Consider the following 22181-nt stretch of genomic DNA (forward strand, 5'->3'; position numbering starts at 1 on the left):
TCGCAAAAAAATTCTGCAAATATTTTTTTGTAGGAAAATTTGCAAGAAAATGACACTTTTATAGTAGTGATTTCTTTTGAAGAAGATCATGTAGTAGTTTACTATTATAAATATGATAGAATCCAAAGAAATCTAACCATTAGCAATACAATAACTAGGAAAATCTAACAAATCAAACCAACTAAGGAATTGAAAAGTCCTTAAACCACTAACATAATTTAACATATAATTAAGCAAATGTAGGATAACATAATTTCAATGTGACAAAGCCAAGCTTTGAACATAATCGTAAGAGAAAACTAAAAAGTTGTAGTCCATGAAACTATTCAAATTAATATGGCATGTTCTATTATCTCTTCGATTATTTTGGTTGCGAAATCAAGGTAAGGAACTAAAAAAAACTATGGGAGATGGCCTTATCATTGGGGGTAACACATGGAGGGAACGAAAAAGAAATTATGGAGAAACTGTTGGTGCTAGTAAAAAGGGATTAGCAAGGGAATGAGAAGCTCAATGAAGGAGAGGGAGTTCGAAAGTGTAATTTATGACGATAGTGTCGTTTAATATGAAGGGGTTAGGGGAAGGTGAAGTTGAGGTACATTAGGAATCTGATTAGTAGAAAGGAAGTGCAATTTCTATGTATACAGGAGACAAAGAAAAGGGATATTAGCCAACAGGTAGCTCAATCACTATGGGGTGATAGTGATTTTGATTTGGTGACTGAACTTGCAAATAATTTAGTTGGTAAACTCTTGTGCATTTAGAATACCTTAATTTTTGACATGATGAATAGATTTGAAAGGAGATGGATATGTAGGGGTGGTAGGTATGTGGAAGGAGAACGGTATATAAGTAACCATTGTTGATGTTTATGCATCTTATAGTCTAGCCAAAAATGGAGGACGTCAATCGAATTGAAGGAGAAAAGAGCAAACAATAATAATTGTATGTGGTGCGTGGTAGGAAATCAAAGGAGGACGTCAATTGAATTGAAGGAGAAAAGAGCAAACAATAATAATTGTATGTGGTGCATGGTAGGAGATTTCAATAGTATTAGGAAGAGGTCTATGTGGCAAGGTGAGTCAAGATTTGAAGTAAGGAGGGCTGATTCAAGAGAATTTAATTAGTTCATATTTGATATGGAACTAGAAGATGTCCCATCATTAGGGATGACCTTCACTTGGTTTAGACCTAATGGAACTGTGAAAAGTAAGTTGGATAGATTTTTAATTTTTAGGGAATGGTTAACAATGTGGCTAGGATGCTCCCAACATATTCTAGAGACACTACTAGAAAAACACTCTTTAACATCGCTATATTTACATCGGTTATACTAGAAACAATGTAAATCATAAACGCGGTGGAAAACTTGTAAATAACAAGAAAATGAAAACATATTTACATCGGTTAGGAGAAGAAACGATGTAAATATGAACAATTCTACATCAGTTTTATTATTGACCGATGTAGAAATTGAATCAGGAAGTTGTTTTACATCGGGTTTTCTTATGACCGATGTAGAAGTCATACCCTAATATGTGTTATGCCCTGCGAACACCTTCACACCCCCTTCCCCATCTCTCCCCACACCCTTCCTCATCTCCCAACCCCACACTCCTTCCTTCCTCATCGTTGCCCTCTCCGCCTTCTTCCGCCGCCTCCGCCACTCCACCCCCGCCGCCTCCCTCTATTGAGATTCATGGAGTAGTGAATCAACTCAAACTTGGAGAATGAAGGTTTTGATAATAACAAAATATGGATTCTGAGAATCAAAGCTGACCAAGGACATCAACAAGTCAAAAACAAAGTCAAGAAAAAAATATGGTTATTATGTTGTGTAATAGGAGTAGCTCATAAGTTGTATTGTTTTGTTGAGCTTATTTTGCATGTGTGTGTGCTTTGTGCATGGATTAATCTTTATGTAATCTGACTAAGAGTGAGTATGATGATGAGTTAGAAACTTGAAAAGTTATTTTGAGACATAAAACAGAGTTTTTGAAAACTAACTCAAAATAATCGATTATCATTAAATATAATCGATTATTCCAGCAACAGGTGAAAATGATGCCTTGCTATAATAATCGATTATTTGTGTCCCAGGAATCAATCTCTGGAATAATTGATTATCCTGCAAAATAATCGATTAATCTATTCTTGGTTAATTTCCAGCAATCATGAAGAACAAAATAATCGATTATCCTTTAAAATAATCGATTATCTGGTTCTGAAAATGTTATAAATAGTTCACATTTTGAAACTTCAGAACAAGATAAAAAAAGATAGAACAGAGAATCAAAAAGAGAAAAACGTTATTGTGAAGTCTTTGTGACCTTCTTGGAGTGTTTTCTTTGTGAAACCAAGAAGTAAAACCTTTTTGAAATGCTTTGAGAAAAGATCATCATCATCATCACATTCTTGAAATAGAAAGATTAAGATTTGCTTCTGAGTTCACTATCTGATTTGTTCAGTTTCCAGATGAATTCGTTCCTTTAATTCTTTGTGAATGATTGTAAATCTTGATTAGGTGTCTCAAGTGGTAAGGAACTCTTGTAGTGGGTTTCTACAAGAGGTGCTTTCTTGGGGTCAAGAAAGTGGTTATCTTGAATGTAGGAGTGTATGCATGTGTGGTATGCTTGTAAACCTTCTTCATTAAGATAGTGGAACAAATCTTGATAAAGTTATGATTGAGGACTGGATGTAGGTCACATGTGGAGTGGCTGAACCCGGATAAAAGACTTGTGCAATCTTCTCTTACCCTTATCTTTTACTTTGAACAATATTTTGGTTGTGTGTGAAAGGGAATAATCTTGATTAACATGTTTATATGCACAACATTACTTTAGACTGAATCAAAGTATTGCATATTAATTGCTCTTAACTTTGGAGTTTATTAAAGATTAATCAAGAAAGCATATAGGACTCATTTTCATTAACAAGTCTTTAAGGAACTTCATTGAAAATTCATATTAGAAAAGTTTGAATTGAAATAAAGATCCTAAGAACTCTGAAAATTTTTAAAGTGTTATAGAATCCAATTCACCCCCCTCTTGGATTGAGTCATTCTTTTCTAACACCCTCCTCCTCCTGGATCTCCCCCTCTCCCGCCCCAACCACACTGCCGACCTCTTCACCCTCTCCCCCTCTGCCCTCCTCGCCGCCGTCCCCGTCCTCGCCCACGCCCTCGCCCACGCCCTCGCCCGCGCCCTCCTCTCCGCCCACATGGCGCCTCGCTCCGTCCTCGTCCTTGACTCCCTCCAAGCTCCCAACTTTCGCGGGAGCCTCTCGTTCGACGAAACGTTGGCATTTAAACTTGAGACCCCAGCCCAAAGGAAGAAGGCCGAGGTCGAGAAGATGCTCCTCGGGGTTCCGTATTACCCTTCTAACAACGTCATCGAACAGCCCGGGTATAACCTCTTGGCCCGCCACAAGGTTGAGGCTGAGTTTCTCCCTCTCTACTCCAACTACAGCTTGGGCCTCACTACTTGGAGTCCTCTCGCATTGGCTGTCCTCACTGGCAAGTACAAGAAAGGACTTATACCTCCATATAGCATATTCTCTCTTGAGAATTACAAGGTTCACTCACATGTCTATTTTCACACTCCAATTACAATCCCTACGACTGAAAGGGGATTTTTTTTAATTTTTATTTTTATTTTTTAGAATTTGGCGTCGAGGTCATTGGTGGATGATGTGCTGAAGAAGATTGATGGATTGAAACCGATAGCGGATGAGCTTGGAGTGCCCTTGTCGTATAGCTTGCCATTCCGTGGTGTGCTGCCAATCCCAATGTTTCCTCGGTTATTTGTGGTGCTACCAAGGAATCTTAGGTTCGTTCTTCTGCTGTTGCATTGGATTTATATATTGTTGTAAGGAGGGTGAGTGATTGTTTTGTTTGTCTGTTGTTGAAATTTTGATTGCATGCATTGTGGTTGTGGTGAGAAAATAATATCTTTGATGAGATCGTTTTGTTGACAACTTTACTTACTGTTTAGGAGAGTGATAATTGTTTATCTCATGTTGAAATGATTATGAAGAACATTGAGTTTGTTTGAATACTAGTTTAGAACTTCTCTTCTGGGAGAAAAAAAAACTAATTTTTGGTAGAAAAGCTCTCAGAAGCATTTGTAGATTGTATCCAAATAGACTCATTGTAGTGAGAAAATAACTTGTTTGTTAGGGTCATTTTGTTCAGATGCCAATGCTTATGAGCCAGGATTGTTGATAATTTTTCCTGACTGTAATTCTCTATGTGCTTCCTGTTTGTCTGGTTTTTTACTTTTGTTCTCCTTGATTTATGAGATGAAAGGATTAGTGTTTGTTCTTCTTTTTATTATGTGTTGTGTTAGTGTTTCAAATTTCATAAAGTGAACCTTTGGTTTTGATGAAATTTGCATATTCATATTTATGAATGTGAAATCATGTGCTCAAAGTTTAGCATGCCTACACAGAATGTGAGAAAGTATGGCAACTTCTTGCTTTTATCTAGCTTTGGGTTGTCTTTTTTGTTTTTTTGTGCATTCATTGTTTTCAGTGACAATGTCCTTTGGTTTTTCATATGAATTTTGCATGCTTAGTATGCACATGCTCATTCTGGTAAATTTAATGTTCAATGCTGATTTTTTTTAATTCTTAAACTGAGTAATACTATTATTTATTCATTTTTCTGAATTGATCAATACTGTTTTTCTTTTAAAAAAATTAGTTAACATGAATCATTGTAAAATTTAAATTAGTACGTTTTGAAATTTGCTTCAAAATTTCCATTCTTAGATGCACTGGTATTAGTGTATAAGCTTATCTTTTGGTTACATGTTCACTTTTGTATATATATATCTGCATAATTTATATGATTTACAATTGGCTAATAGTATAAAAAAATTTGTTTCTAAATTAAATTTTTATCAGTCTTTTTTTTCTATATTATTTTTGTTGACCCATAGCAAACTTTATTTGATTATAGGCATATCCTATTGTCTTTCTACATTTTCTCACGCATATCATGATGCAGTTTGTCTCATCTTGATGGGTGCTCTTTTCACTCTTAGAATAATGTATATTTTACATTTGTTCCAACAAAAACTGATGTAAAATATGACATATTTTACATCAGTTCTATCAATAACTGATGTAGAATATGACATATTTTACACCGGTTCTATTAATAATTGATGTAGAATATGATATATTTTACATCGGTTCCACCAAGAACCGATGTAAAATATGCCATATTTTACATCGATTATGTCAATAACCGATGTAGAAATGAGACTTTTTACATCGGTTTAAAATGTCTTGCACTTTCTACATCGCTTGAATCTACATCTTTTTCAAAACTGATGTAAAATGTCTAAAAAAACCGATGTAAAATGTGACTTCTGTAGTAGTGAGAGAAATATCTTAGACTAGTGCCCCATTCTACTAAAAATTATATGGTAGATTAATTAGGGACCAAAGATGTTTTGGGTAGGTTGCAAGATAAAATTTTTAGGCAATTAGTTTACAAATCATGAAAAAAGGGTTATTTGCAAGGCTAGGGTGCTTTTGTACTTAAGGAAAAATTAAATAGAATGAAAGAACAAATGAAACTCTAGAATTCTAGATACTTTGACTATATTCAGTCATAACTAAAAATAGTAGAGAAAAAAATAAATGATTTTAATAGGAAGGAGGAAATGGGACATTAGAGGTGAAATAGTTGCTTAAAAGTGACGAACTAGTACAATTTTGACAGTTAACATTAAAGAATGAGTCCATATTAAGACAAAAATCTAGAATAAGTGGCTTTTGAAGGGTGATTCTAACATCAAGTATTTCCATATTGTAATTAATTGGAAATGTAGGAAGAATAGCTTTAGGGGTTTGAATATTGCAGGAACTTAGGTAGATGATCTAAGATAAGTAAAGGAAAAAGTCAAGCAATATTTTGAAGAAAGATTATAAGAGGATAAGTGGCAAAGACTTAGGCTAGATGGGATTTATTTCCAACAAACTACACTAACCCAAAACAATGTTCTCATTTCACAATTTGATGAAAAAGAGATCCATGAAGTTGTCTGGGAATATGATAGATGATGAAGGACCACCCTTAGAGCTTCACGTGGGACTTATTACTAGGTCCATGGCTAGGAGAATGGAGGAAGATGAAGGAAACACCATGCCTAGAGCCATACTCATCATGAGTGTGGAGTATTGATCCATCTCCTAGGCCCATTTTGAGTAGTATAGGATTTTATTGCTTTATTTTCCTTTTTACCCTTGTATTTTGGGGTACTTTAGATGATAGGATTTTATTTTGTATTTTCATTTATCCTTTGTATTATGGGCAAATTAGCTTAGGATTTATTTTAGGACTTAAACCTTGACTTGTGAGGTCAAAGTCCATTTTTTTCTATTTTTAGGTCAAAGGGTATTTTAGTCTTTTAGGAGGAAGGGAACCCACACATCATCTAGGGTTCATTTAGGTTGCATTTAGCTTGCATTTGGGCTTGCATTACATGGCCATGCAACCCTAAATGCAACCTTAGATGCTTTCCTACTCTTATATATACCCTTAGCCTACCACCTTATACACACTTTGGATTATATGAATTTGAGTGAGCATTTTTTGCCTCAAATCCTTCCTTAGTCACCTAGGTCTACACGCCCATAACCTCCCCTCTCCTCCTTGAGTGAGTTTAGGGTTTATTTGAGTGGCCTTCAGCCCCACTTTGGTGAAGTGAGCCAACTAGAGCACCAACATACACCATCCTACCTCCACTTCCTTGATTCGCCCTTCCTTCATTTCTCACACCCATGTCCTCTTTTTCCTCACTCCCTTGAAGAACGTCCAGCCCTTAGGCATCACTTTGAACATGGAAAAAAGGGCTCATCTTCCCTTTGGACGTCACTATCCCTCCAATGGTGAAAAGGAGTCCATCATTTGTTATCATGAACTTTGGTTATCTTCAAGGATAACTAGTCTTCTTCTATATTTCTTGTCCTTATATCTTTTGGTCATAGCTTGCATCCTCCTTTATGTCTTGTTATCATCCATGAAAACCTTGTTGTAAGTGTCTTCTTTTATTACTCTATGGCTCATTACTTGTTCATAAGCCTCCTTTGGTGCTTTAGGGTTTTTCTTGAGTCTTAGGTTTTTGTGTGCCATTTTTTCTTTTTATTCTTGAGTGCTGGAAAAATATGTCAAGAACATGAAGAACATCTCTTGCATCTCTTTTTAATCTTTTTACCTTTTAAGTTTTTTCAAAAGTTGTGTTTCTCTCACCCACCTCCAAAAATAATATATATATATATATATATATATATATATATATACACACACACTCACACACACATGTATGATGCACCCATTTGATGTATGCAAAAAAATGAAAATATGTGATGTATGTGATTTTCCATGAGTTAGTTGAAATTCCCTGCACCATTTAGGGATCATTCATGCATGTTAACTAGTCCTTGGCATGCTCCAAATTTGAGTTGAATTTTGTGTGTGATTTACTTCTTACACATACATGATTGACCACCTTTCCATGATAATCATTACATCATTATTCCTTTGTCCTTTGTGCACATGTGTGAGTGATAAAATCTTGTGGGTAAGTGCTGGGATCTTTGACAAAAATTTGCACCAAAAAAAGAAAATAGTACAAGACACACTCCACTCACAGAATGCTTCCTCACCCACTCATGTGTTGCCACTTGTCTCTCTCTTTTTGACTCCTATTGTGTGTTGCATTTTTAGTCACCCACAAGTGTAAAAACCAAGCAACATTTTAAAGAAAGAATAGAAACAAAATTTGGACAGAAACTGAAAAAAAAATCGTAACCAAAAAGACAAAAGAAAACAAAAGGAAAACAAAAGGAATTGTTGCTATACTTGTGGAAATTTGACCTAAATACCCTTGCACATTGGAGTTGGACTTGTACTGAATTTTGAACCTTGTTTGAGACTCAAAAACCGTGGGTGGACCTTACAAAAAGGACTTAAAATTTACAAGAGCAAAAACCATCAAGTTTTAATTCCATTCTAGTGCCATTATAGGATTTTCCCTTTGAGTGCTAGCCCTTTTAATGTTTCTTAATTTTGCTTGTCTTCTTTGGAACTCTTATGTTTGTCTCATTAATCTCTCATTGAGTTTAGCCTTTTATTTGAGCATTTTCAGTTTTATTTCCTTTGGCCTCCTTCTTGTTCTTGGTTGGTTTGTTATCTTTGGGTGTAAGTGAAGTACTACCTCCAAAAACCCTTAGCAAATTTCGTTGGGGGGTTTGAGTGGAGATTGAATCCATGGAGATCCCATCTCAAAGAGTGAAAACACCAAAGGAGAGGACTAACCTAGTTTGTTCCTTGTGAAAGGAGCCGAATTGGAGGAGTTGAAGACTTAATTCTATTTTGCTTATTTCTTGTTCAATTTCTTTTAGGCCACTTGTATTTGGGCCTTGTTTCTTTTATTTTGGGTTGTAATTTGGCCTCTTTAAACCTCATTGTCTTAGGGTAATTCCAGTAGTGCTTGTAGGAGTTGCTTGAATAACACCAAGGTCCATTCAAGCTCCCACCCTAGGGAGCTCGACTAGCACATGCTTTATTTGCCTTCCTTGCATGCTTATTTGCTTTGGTAGTCTATTTGCTTAGGTATTTTACTTTAATTTTTTTTGTTTTAGAAGGCTTCAATTTGCCTACTAGGGGGTCGTACACACACACACTCAATTCTTGTGCAAAAATTGTTTTTGTAAGAAAGTGTAAAAGGGCTTAGTGATTCTTACTTGAAAAGGTTTGGTTTTTAAGTGATTCCTAGTAGTCCACCTCCCTTGATAGTTCAATTTGTACACTTAGGTCATTTTATACCAATCTTGCACCTTTAAAACTTTTGTGAAAATCTTTTCATCACTCACTCTTTGTGAAATCTTTTGAACTTTTTTGAAAACCTTTTTTTAATCAAAGATGATTGATCATTCAACTGTGCATGGACAAAACTCATATAGTAGTCGTCCTAGTGTTAGGGAAGAAATTAGGGAATTGAAAGAATACCTAAGAAAAAAAAAAGGAAGAAAATAAAAAAAAAAGAGGAAGCACTTAGGAAAAGGGAAAAAGAAAATGAGAAAAAAAATGAAAAGATTAGAAGGTTGCTTGCTAGACTAGCTAGTTGTGGAGGGGGAACCTAGTAGATCTAGACCAAGAGTCTCTCCTCCTAAGTCCTCAAAGGGCAAAAGGGGTTAGGATACCTACAAAGTATACATAAGGAGGAAGGGCATCATACCCAACCTCCAAGTGATAGCCTATATAGTAGTCATCATAATGATGATTACTATCAAAGACCCCCAAGACAACCTAGGCATAGGGAGTTTTCCAATAAGGAACCCACCATCACTTTTCCCTCATTTCATGGCAAGGATAATGTGGAAACATACTTAGATTGGGAAATGAAAGTTGAACAACTTTTCTCTTGCCACGGAATAAGTGAAGAAAGGAAGGTTTCCTTGGCAACCCTTAGCTTCCAAGGGCATGCCATGTATTGGTGGACCTCCTTAGAAAAAGAAAGAAGAATAAACCATGAGCCCCTAATCCAGTATTGGAATGAGCTCCGTAGTGCCTTGAGAAGGAGGCATATTCCTCCATAGTATGACCGAGAACTCATGGATAAACATCAAAGGTTAAAACAAGGGTCATCTAGTGTGGAAGAATATAGGTAATCTATGGAGTTACTCATGATGAGGGCTAGGATAAGGGAAGAAGAGAGGACCACCATCTCAAGGTTTCAAAGTAGTGTTAACCTTGAAATAAGAGACAAAGTTGAGCTTCTACCATATAGAGATTTGAATGAACTTGTTCAACTTTGATCAAGAGTGGAACACCAACTTAAAAGAAAAACTTTTCGAAAAGACTCCACTATCTCTATTTCCAAAAGTTTCAAGAAGGAGGGTCCCTCTTCAAACCTTTTCCTAATGAAAAAGAAAAAGATAAAGATAAACCCTCTTATAGGACGTCTTCCAAAGATACTAAGACAAGTGACATAAAGTGCTTTAAGTGTTTTGGTCGAGGGCACATTGCTTCTCAATGTCCAACAAAGAAAACCATGATTTTAAGAGGCCAAGATCACTATAGTAGACTTGATGAAGCTACTTCTTCTTCAAGTGATGAGGAAGAAATCCTAGAATCTAAGGAAGACACCTACCCTTGTGAAGAAGACTTGTTAATGGTTAGAAGGCTTATTGGAAACCAATCTAGTGATCTAGATCAATCCCAAAGAGAGAACTTGTTTCATAAAAGATGCAAAGTTTTAGAAAATACTTGTTCTCTCATTGTAAATAGTGGATCTAGTTGCAATTGTTGTAGCACTATATTAGTGGATAAGTTAACCTTAACTACTATACCTCATGCTAAACCTTACAAATTACAATGGATCAATGAGGAAGGAGGCATTGTAGTTAACCAACAAGTGAATATACCTAACTCCATTGGAAAATACAAAGATAAAGTTTTATGTTATATAGTGTCATTGGATGCTAGTTATATTCTACTTGGGAGGCCTTGGTAATTTGACAAGAAAACTATTCATGATGGCTTCACCAACAAAATAAGTTTCCATCACTTGGGCAAGAAAATTGTGTTGTGTCCTCTATCACCTTCTCAAGTGAGCGAGGACAAACTATAAATGAAAGTCAAAAGAGATGATGAAGAAAAAAAAAAGAAAACAAAAGAATGAAAAGAAAGGCCTTCCCCAAAAAAATAAAGAAAGGGAAGAGAATGTACCAAGTTTAGAGGCAAGTGTCCCCTCTAAATAAGTTTTCCACAAAAGTCATTTATCCCTTAAAAATGACATTAAGAAAACACTTTTGCTTGAAAAACCTTTGTACCATCTATATTTCAAAGAGACATTAGCTGCCACTAGTCATGAGCTTAAGTCTCTACCTCAAGAGGTTCAAAAACTTTTGAAAGAATTTGATGACCTATTTCCTCAAGAAGTTCCAAGTGGACTTCCACCTTTAAGAGGAATAGAACATCAAATAGACCTCATACCGCGTGCTAGTCTTCCAAATAGGCCTGCCTATAAGACTAACCCTCAAGAGACCAAAGAGATAGAGTCTCAAGTTGATGACTTGTTGAAGAAGGGTTGGGTTCAAAAGAGTCTTAGCCCTTGTGTCGTCCCTATTCTTTTGGTGCCAAAGAAAGATGAAAAATGGAGGATGTGCACTGATTGTAGGGCCATCAATAACATTTCAATAAAGTATAAGCACCCAATCTCTAGGTTAGATGATATGTTGGATGAGTTGCATGGAGCCATCATATTTTCCAAGATTGACCATAAAAGTGGTTATCACCAAATTTGAATTAAAGAGGCTGATAAGTGGAAAATCACTTTTAAGACCAAATTTGGTCTGTATGAGTGGTTAGTGATGCCCTTTGGCCTCACTAATGCCCCTAGCACCTTCATGCACCTAATGAATCATATTATTAAGGATTGCATAGGAAAGTTTGTCGTAGTTTACTTTAATGACATTCTTGTATATAGCAAGACCTTAGATGAACATCTTGGATATCTAAGGAAAGTCTTAATAATTCTTAGGGACAACCACCTCTATGCCAACTTTGAGAAATGTACCTTTTGTCAAGATCAAGTCAATTTCTTGGGATTCATAGTCGGTAAAGAGGGAGTGCATGTTGACCCCAAGAAAATAAAAGCTATCCAAGATTGGCCCACCCCAAAAAGTGTTGGAGAAGTTAGAAGCTTTCATGGTTTAGCAAGTGATGGAAATGCTTGAAGAGTGATTGGTGTTCTACTTCAAGCTCCATCTTCCATGTCCTTTCTTCTCTTGAGGTCCTTGATAACAATGGTGGAAGCAACAAGAACAAGCACCAAAGCTTGTAGAAGCCACACTTGAGGCCCAGTCTCTTCTTGAAGGAGAAGAAGAGAAGAGGAAACCAAGGCACAAAGGAAAAAGTCCTTTGTGAAGGTTTCCTAGGGGAGAGAGTTTCTCCACGGATTGGGGACTCTTGAGAGAGAGAGAAATTTCTGAAAATTCAATCTCATTAAGGTCAAAAGTGAGTACAAGTGTGAGGGAGAGACTTATATAGAAGTAGGTAGCTTATGGAGAAAGCTAAGCTTAACCATGGTTCAAGAGAACCATGGTTGGCTTAACTTGACCGTCCACCTTAGTTTAGGAGGCTTGTGGAGCAAGCTTCTATCTTATCTTCCTTGGGAAGCAAGCTAAGTTATAAGCTTGTAGCACAAGCTTCCCAAGGCACCAAGGCTAAGGAGCCAATTCGGCTAAAGGAGGGAGTGGGCGGCCTTGGCTTGTTTTGCTCCATGTGTCCAATCCAAATAATTTTGACCGAAAGATTTATTACTTTTTTATTTATTAAAGATATCATAATTTAGTTTACAAATATATGTTGTTTCTTAATTTTTATTTTAACTTTTAACTCTTTTGGTTTTGTATATGTACATCGTATATGGGTATGGGAAAATCCAAATTAAAAGAAATGAGAGTAATTGTTACACAAAGTTTTCTTACTTAAACATATTTAATAAAAAATAAATAAATTTACTCTTATAAAAAAAATAGGCGTTGTTCTCATAAACTATTTTTGTTTTAAATGAACATATAAATTAGAAGAGATACAAAAGAAAACAAATAGTAATTATATTATCTTTACCTTATAATAGTTTATACTATTTTATTCCTCTAATATTAAATAAGTTACTAAAAATTACAAAGTCACACTTAAATATAATATCAGTCAGAAAAAGAAAACAAATTGTTACTCTATTTATGAGAATATTTTAGTTTATAAAAACTGGATATGTTAATTCTTTTATCACAAAAATAAACTTTTTCTAAACTCTTATTATATTTTTTAATAGAAAAATATTATAAAATATTTTATTGTCCCACTTAAAAAAAAATTTCTAGATTCACTGCTTCTTAACAACCCAAAATTAATTCACTTCAGCATTACAACCTTACAATGTACACAAGATATTTGAAATAACAACTTTCCTTACCTCTCAAAGAAAATCTGCAAAGAAATAGAAGGAAAAGTGACTTAGTACACCACAAGCTTGAAGTTTTGACCTCGGAACTCAGATTCTTCACCACCTCTCCTAGAGAAGAAAATGGTAGAAAAGGAATACTTAAAATGAAAATGAAGAAGAAAGAAAGAAGGGAGTGAGAATTCTATCTCTAACTTTTCTCTAGGATTCTTGAAAATTTTGAGTTATCAACTTCCTTTTTGAAAAATTCTCTTTTATACCTTTTTTTAACTGACTCTTCATATTTCTTATTCAATCCTTCATAGATTAATGTGTTCTCAATACCTGTGAACTCTAAAACTCTCAACAAAAATTACCAAGTGTAATAATAGGATTATGAAATGACATTATTACATGCCACTCATAGGTGAACGATAGAATTTGCCTACCTGTAAATTATAGATACATTGGTATATAATTTAGGTGTTTAAACATTTCCATCTCGAGAAAAGTATTAGAAATCATTTGAAAATTGAAAAGTTGGTAGGGAGATTGACGAGACAAGGGAACATCATACCTGACACCATTTTCTGTCAAAAAAAATAAATAAATCATATCTGAGACCACTTTGCTGCACCCTATTATATACATAGTTTACTTGAGCACTCATGTTGCACTATAAATAATTGTATCCACCGTTTCAGTAAAACTAACATTGTCATAGGTGCATGCAATGGCTTAGTTTGCATATGCAGTTATTTTAAGACAGATGATTATATCAAATACTGGGTCCGGTTTTGGAACCCTGCCACGAGAATCATGTCCGAAGATTCGCCATACATAGTTCTTTTTGCGTATGATTATCAAAATGAACCCTATTATCTGAAATTTGGATTTGGGTTTGATGATTCGAGTGGCACTTATAAGGTGGTCATGATCCTTTTGGATGTTCAGTCTTATAAAAGGGAGACGAGAGAGTTCTCACCTTGGGTGATTCTAGTTGGAAGAAGACTTTAACTTGCCCCCTTTTTCCCTTGCCAGATCCAGTTGTTTGACAGTTAGTAAGTGGCACTCTTAATTGGTTAGCACTTAGCAGCATCGGTAATGGACCTTATGGTTATCAATGGGATAGTGTTACTATTGATGAGTTAGTAATATTTTCCTATGATCTAAAGAATGATACGTACAGATATTTGTTGATGCCTCATGGTCTTCTTGAAGTCCATCCTCGTGAGCCTTATCTTGGGTTTTGAAAAGATGTCTTTGTCTTTCTCTTGATTACAAGAATACCCATTTTGTTGTTTGGCTAATGAGAGAGTTTGGAATTGAAAAATCTTGGACTCAGATTCTTAATGTTAGTTACGAACATCATCAACCAAGACATGGCTTTCCACTTAAATTCATGCCTTTGTTCATGTCTGAAAATGAAGATATCCTGCTTTTGGTAGACGAAGGAGGTTCACAATTTGTTGTCTATAATCTGAGAGATAATAGAATAGATCATACTCATGGTTTCAGTGTCCGCTCATATAGCTATTTCTCTTATGATTAGATTCTGAAATCACTGAGAAACAAATAAGCAAATGGATAGTAAAAGTTCAGTATGGCAAAGTCAAGCCATACTATTATCCATTTGCTTATTTGTTTCTCAGTGATTTCAGAATCTAATCATAAGAGAAATAGCTATATGAGCGGACACTGAAACCATGAGTATGATCTATTCTATTATCTCTCAGATTATAGACAACAAATTGTGAACCTCCTTCGTCTACCAAAAGCAGGATATCTTCATTTTCAGACATGAACAAAGGCATGAATTTAAGTGGAAAGCCATGTCTTGGTTGATGATGTTCGTAACTAACATTAAGAATCTGAGTCCAAGATTTTTCAATTCCAAACTCTCTCATTAGCCAAACAACAAAATGGGTATTCTTGTAATCAAGAGAAAGACAAAGACATCTTTTCAAAACCCAAGATAAGGCTCACGAGGATGGACTTCAAGAAGACCATGAGGCTTCAACAAATATTTGTACGTATCATTCTTTAGATCATAGGAAAATATTACTAACTCATCAATAGTAACACTATCCCATTGATAACCATAAGGTCCATTACCGATGCTGCTAAGTGCTAACCAATTAAGAGTGCCACTTACTAACTGTCAAACAACTGGATCTGGCAAGGGAAAAAGGGGGCAAGTTAAAGTCTTCTTCCAACTAGAATCACCCAATTAAGGTGAGAACTCTCTCGTCTCCCATTTAGGGGACTGAACATTCAAAAGGATCATCACCACCTTATAAGTGTCACTCTAATCATCAAACCCAAATCCAAATTTCAGATAATAGGGTTCATTTTGATAATCATACACAAAAAGAACTATGTGTGGTGAATCTTCGGACATGATTCTCGTGGCGGGGTTCCAAAACCGAACCCAGTATTTGATATAATGATCTGTAATATAAAAACTACATATGCAAACTAAGCCATTGCATGCCCCCCTATAACAATGTTAGTTTCACTGAAACGGCGGATACAATTATTTATAGTGGAAGTTGGGTTCTAAGTAAACCATGTATAGAACAGGTTGCAGCAGCAACACTTGCATCATTCCAATCACCTTACCAGTATTAGAAATGTCATTTTTTTTTGCAAATTTTTCTTTAAAAAAAAAAAGTATTCGCAGAAATATTTTGTAAATTTTCTTGCAATAATAATTTTGTAAATTTTTTTACGAATTTAATTGCGAAAAATAATTTGCAAATATTTCTTACAAATTTTTTTACAAAAAATAATTTACAAGAAATTTTTGCAAATTTTACTACAATTTTAATGATCATAAAAAAAATTTCATGGTAAAAATTTGCAGAAAATATTATAAGAATTTTATTTTGTTTCTTACAGATTTTCTTGCAAAAATAAATTCGCAAGTAATGTTTATTAAATGGTAGAAAAAATTTGCAAATAACTTTTCCTGCGAATTTTCCTACCAATTTTAATCTGCAGGAAAAATAAAAAAAAATATATTTAAATTTATAAGATTAATATTTAAAAAAAACTTCAAGTCCCACATCGATTGAAAATAAAAAAAAAATTAAAGAGAATATTGGGGCAACACTTACCTTACAAGTTGATTTGTATGGTTGAGCGTTAGGCTTATAATCTACAATCTTAGAATTTAAAAGATTGTGTATCACATGTTAGAGGCATGAAAACAAATACTTCGGATCAACTCATTGTAAGCATTTGAAAGTTAAAAAATTATTGATAGAATTTATAGTAATTTCTTTAATTTTTTTCGTAAAAATTATTCCTGCAGAATTTTTTGCAAAAAAATTCACAGGAAACGTTCCTGCGAAATTTTTTTCGCAAGAAATTTCGCAGGAAAATTTCTTAAAAATTTTAAAATTCGCAAAAATATATTATATACGAAGATATTACCTACAGATGAAAACTTTGCAAGAAAGCCGTATGTAATAAGAAAATTTTTAATAGTGCACAACATTGTCATGTTGGTAGAAAGATAATAGAACATGCTTGTTCTTGGAAGATCTTTGGAGGTGCAATTTAACGAATGCATGATGAAAACATAAGGGTAGTCCAGGTCTTAGAAAGGCACCTGAATCGCATGAGATCCTTCACCGGAAGCCATGACAGGATTTCTTTCTTCATCTTTGTTCGTTGCATATATGAGATTGTGTTTCCCCTAACCACTTTTCAATTTTTATATGGATTTACTACTTTCTTTTGGATATAAATATTACACATCTTATTTATTTATTTATCTTCCGGTGTAATTTTTTTAAGAAATTCTCCAACTGGTAGATTTTTAAAATTTTCCTAAAATGACTGAAAACACTTTTAATTCTTTTTTCTTCTTTTAGAGACTACTTTCATAAATTTTTTCTTGAAAAAAAAGTTGTGTTTCAAATTTAATTAATTTTTAATGTTAAAATAATATATATATATATATATATATATATATATATATATATTAAAAAGTCATATTTTGAAATATGATTTTCGATGTACCAAGAAATCAATAAAGTACTTGATAAATATTTCTTAATGTACTTAATTTGTTATTTTTATGAATATAAAAGATAAAATAATATTTTATTTTATAGTATTAATTATATATAAAATTTAAGTTAATACATAAGTTTAAAATATTATTTAATTAAATAACTCTATATATTAATGACAAACATCTATATATATTAATCCTTTAAAATTAATAATGACTATGTTATTTAATTCAAGTAACTCTTACTTTAATAATAATTTTACTTATGGAATTCTAAGACCACTTATTTTAATAAATTAATACTATTTATAATTATAATAATATTTACGTGTTTATTGTTCGAATATAATTACATAAATTATAATGTTTGACATTTTACATTTTCTAGCCGTTTAAAGCTACCAAAAATAGTATTTTTTTTCTTGTTACCTCTTTCTTAAGAAATTTACAGCTCCTGACCAATATTTAAAAGCATCATCATTTAGTTTTAAATGTCATAAAAAATAAATGACAATATTTGATCATAATTAAATAAAATAAAAAATTACACAACATATATAAATAATTATTCAATGGGTAAAAAAAAATAGAATCCAAATACTAAGGGAGTGTATTGGTTTAGGATTTCGTAAGATTTTAAAAGACTTTTTTCGAGTAAAAAAGTTCATTGGTATTCAATCAGGATTTTATGTCACTTAAAAACAATCCAGTGGTATTCAATCTGGATTTTCAAGATTTTTTAAAGAATCAATTAAAATCTATTGGTATTCATTTGAGATTTTTTACAACTTAAAAACAATCCATTGGTATTCAAAAATATAAGGATTTTAAAGGATTATTGTGTGAGAGGAATTTTGAAGGACTTTCTAGTGTTATCTATAAATACCAAATTCATAAAACAATCTCATCCAAACCCATCAGATTTTGAAGAATTGTTTGAAGTGACTTTTCAAGAATTTTCAAGTGAGTTTTTCATCTTTTTTTTTATGCTTTTGTCTTCTCCATTTTTTCTCTGCTAATATTACTGCACTATTGTTCATTGCTCATATATAATATTGTAATACTGTTCTCATCTCATTCTCCTATTTTGTGAAACTCCGATATGTAAATGATAGTGTCATTGACTTGCTCTATTTTTTTGTTCGTTCTCTTTAATTGACTTGCTTTATTTTATTCTATGTAGTTGAATTTGTTCCTTTATATAACACAAAAAAATGCTTGAAATTTCAATTTTTAAGTGGTAATTTTTTTTATAACACACGTCAAGAAAAGAAAAAGGTAAAAGATGAAATTAATATCATAATCTCTACAATATATATATATATATATATATATATATATATATATAAAAGATGAATTTGTTAGGATTTCTGTGAGTAGAATGAGATGAAAATGGATCTTAGTTGAGGGAAGAACCCTCTCAGTATAAAAACTACAATATCTCTCATTCCCTTAAGTTTGTTACTCTTATCCCTCCTCCTTTTATGACTCAACAATTATTTTATTTTTTTTACTATGAATTTTTTTTATATTGTGAAATTAGGACTTTTTATATTTTAAAAAAAAAAATAACATAAGACATTGCAGTATCTAATTTTTTAGGATTTAGGATTTATGCTTTCATTAGCTTATTTTTTAAAAAAGAAAATATTGTTAAAATATTTGTTAGAATAATTTACATTTATAAATATCGTTAAAAAAATATAACTAAAATAATATACATATATATATATATATATATATTCTCTATATCTAAATTCTTATTCTTTAAATAATAATAATTATTATAATTATAATTATTATTATACTAATATTATATATATTGCATATGTAATTAGGTAAATATTTTTTGGTGGATTGTGGATTTCCTAATCGACGCCAATTTTTAGCTCCATTTCGAGGTGTAAGATATCATCTACAAGATTTTGCAGGTTAGGGTAATGACTACAAATGAGAAAGAATTGTTCAATCTTCGTCATGCGTCTTTAAGGAATGTGATTGAGAGAATATTTGGTATTTTTAAATTAAGGTTCACAATTTTTATTTAAGACACAAGTAGAACTTGTGTTAGTATGTGCAACATTACATAACTTTCTACGTAAAGAATGTCATTCCGATGAATTTTCAATTGAAGCGGTGGATGAACCTTCATCTTCAATGTTACCAGTTAATGAAGATCATACTTTTGAGCTTATTATTCAAACCTAGGAGCAAGAGCGAAAAGACGCTAATGCTTGGAGGACTAGTATTGCTATGGATATATAAGTGAATGCTATTTAAGAGGATTGAATATTATGGAGAATTATTATTATTATTTATCTAGACATTATTGTTTTTTTTATTATTTTTGTCTTTGACTCTTTTTAAATTTGAATGTATGAATTTTTTTTTGAAATCTTATCAAATGTAAAAAAATCCACAAAAATTCTACAAAATCCCACAAATCCTGATTTAAAAGTCTTGCAGAATCTATTAAAATCTTGATTTTAAGTCTTGTAGAATCTTGCAAAATCTTAAAAGTCATGAAAATCCTGCAAAGTCTTTCAAAATCTGCAGGATTTTTTTTAAACTAAAAAAGTCCTTTAAAATCCTAATCCAATATACCCCCCTAAATCTCTTTAGCAAATCCCTAAAAACATAATCAATCCTGATTCCAGTATCCAAAACAGAATACACTTAATTGAACATATAGGCATATCTATGCTAAAAGATAACATCCGATTTCTATTGAAGATCATGAATGAAATGGAGAGTAAATCTTTAGAAGAATCACACATGAAATAGTATAGGAGGGAAAAACCAATGCCTTAAAAGTTAAAACCATTTATGCCACATCACCCCCTACTTTTTTGTTTGATATGAATCAAACATAAAAGTTGTCACTATAACTTGTAATCTGAACCAGCCCCATATGTCAAAGCCTCGAGATGTTTCTTCCATTGGAAACTCATCTTGGATGGTAATGTATGTAAAAATGGCCTTGAAATACATAGAACATATGTATAGAAGAGTTTCTTTATTGGAGTTATATGATTGTTGAATAAAGAAGTACAAGAATACCAACCTGGAAGAGACAAAAATTTGAATCCTCTATATTTATTTTTTAATTTTATTTGTTTAAGAGTTAAAGTTATTTCACTATTTCATGCTAATTAAGGCCAAGAAGACCAAGAGGTGATATATTTAAGGATCCAAGAGGAATGAGTTAATTTTGAAGACCTTTCATACCATTTGTATATAGTAGTTCTTGTATAGGTTCATTTTACCTTTGTATTTGTGAGACACTTTCTTTCTTTACTTATAGAATGTTCCTTTTAGATTTTAGGGTATGTTCCTTGGAGACTTTTACTCCATTTGACCTTGTATTAAAGGTCATTCATTTTTGTATTTTCAACAATAGAAGTGGGGTGACAATTAGTAAGGTGTGTAGGTGCAATTAGTAATTGGGTTAGGATTGGGCCTAGGCCAAATTTTACTTATTGGGCTTGTTTTTTTCCATATTTTCCAAGGAATTGATTTAACCTAACTAAACCAATTCCAAGATTTTTTGATTGGAGGACTTGTTGGAAACAAGCCTAGGCAGCCCATGCTTCTCCCTTGGCCAAATTAGCAGCTTGTCTTGCACACTTGGGAAGCTTGTGCTACAAGCTTTTAACTTAGCTTGCTTCCCAAGCTTCTAAGTTAGAAGTTTGCTCCACAAGTCTCCCAAACCATGGTGGACAGTCAAGTTAAGCTAACTATGTGATGAGTCATTATTTTCCCTTATTTATTTATTTATCTTTTTGTACTTATTTTAATTGATGATTTGAACTTAATTGCTTATTAATTGCACATTTTTACTGTTTGGGCTTCATTGGCCAGTAATTCAAATTTTAATTAATTCAAATTCACTTGGTCTAATTTTTTGTCTATTAATTATTTTCAGGTTAATTGTGAGGCATTTTTGGGCTTGGACATTATTTTTGGATTTCAAGAGATAAAGTGTCACGTCAGCGCCATGTCACCACATCAGCAACTTATTTACATTTTTGTTAACCTCATTTTTTGTAATTTTGGGCCAGACACATGGGAAGGGGGCCCATTTATGTTTCTAGGGTTTTAGGACCTAAGTAGGTTGATCATGCAGCCACCACCTGAAGACTGATGTGACCACGCTTTAGTTTTTTCCTCCTCTTCCTTTGGACATTTTTGTTTCTTCCTTCACATTTTTTATGTTCTCTGTTACTTGAAGTTAATACAGATTCGTATTTGTCCTTCTCTTGTTTCTCCTATTTTGCTATCTCTGCATTTTCATTTTAATGGAAGGCTAAAACCCTTGGGGTTGGCTCCTTGAGCAGATTGAAAACTTTATTTAAGGTTTTATTCGCATATGCATTTCTGTTCCGTTTTCTTCTTCTTCATTGGATTTCTATATTAATAAGTTTTCAACATCTTTTCATGCTTAATGAATCTAGGTTGCTTGCGTTTAATGCCACAGTTTGCTTAATCCTTTGGAGAAGTTTAATGTTGTATACGTTTGCTTAATTCGTGTAGGGAAATCTTGAGTTAATCTTCACTTAGTTGGTTAACTCGGATGGAACGAGGATTAAGTTGTTGACAAAGAAATCTGTAGTGAACCATGGATAAGAGAGTTGCAATCTTAACAAGGAGTCAACCTACTTGACTTACTATTCTAGTTTGCATTTTATTGCATTTTAAACTTTGATAAATCTGAACCAAACCCCCCATTACATGTTTGTGTTTGAACCTTTGATAAAGAAGATTGGTCCTTAGGAGACGACCTAGGAAAGCTTCGTAGTACTACATTTACTTGTTTTTATTTGAATAGATACGGCTTCGATTACTATGGTCATCTTGAACCATATAGTTAGCCTAGTTTGTTCCACAAGTTTCCCTACTTTATATAAACCTTTCCCTAACTTTTGTAATCACTTTTGACATATATGAGATTGAATTTTCAGAATTTCTATCTCTCTCAAAGGTCCTAAAACTGCGGAGAAATCACTCTCCCTTCTAGGAACCTTCACAAAGGAATCCTTCCTTTGGGTCTTGATTTCCTAACTCTTCTTCTTCTTCTTCAAGAAGAAACTGAATCTCATTGGTTGCTTCTCAAGTTTTGATGCTTGCTTCCTTGATTTCGCATTCAAGTCTCAACCTCAAGAAAAGATTGGACAAAGGAGATGAAGCTTGGA

At 33.2% G+C, this 22181-nt stretch overlaps 1 protein-coding gene across 1 annotated transcript; it reads left to right on the forward strand.

The window, feature by feature from the left end:
- Positions 1–1139: 1139 nt before the first annotated feature.
- Positions 1140–21331, forward strand: LOC145957380 (uncharacterized). The gene is made up of 4 exons (XM_083073625.1): positions 1140–1209; positions 3029–3573; positions 3661–3827; positions 20915–21331. The coding sequence occupies exons 1-4, from the start codon at positions 1140–1142 to the stop codon at positions 20967–20969; spliced, it is 837 nt and encodes a 278-aa protein (XP_082929751.1). The 3' UTR covers positions 20970–21331.
- Positions 21332–22181: the final 850 nt, after the last annotated feature.

The sequence above is a fragment of the Cajanus cajan genome, chromosome 4 (assembly GCF_000230855.2).
Source record: "Cajanus cajan strain Asha chromosome 4, NIPB_CcT2T_4, whole genome shotgun sequence".
Classification (NCBI taxonomy): Eukaryota; Viridiplantae; Streptophyta; class Magnoliopsida; order Fabales; family Fabaceae; genus Cajanus; species Cajanus cajan.

Coding starts and splice junctions, on each gene's coding strand:
- LOC145957380 (XM_083073625.1), top strand. CDS start 1,140: ATGGAACTAGAAGATGTCCCATCATTAGGGATGACCTTCACTTGGTTT. Junction 1,210..3,028: donor ACCTAATGGAACTGTGAAAA/GTAAGTTGGATA, acceptor AAAGTGTTATAG/AATCCAATTCACCCCCCTCT. Junction 3,574..3,660: donor TCTCTCTTGAGAATTACAAG/GTTCACTCACAT, acceptor TTTATTTTTTAG/AATTTGGCGTCGAGGTCATT.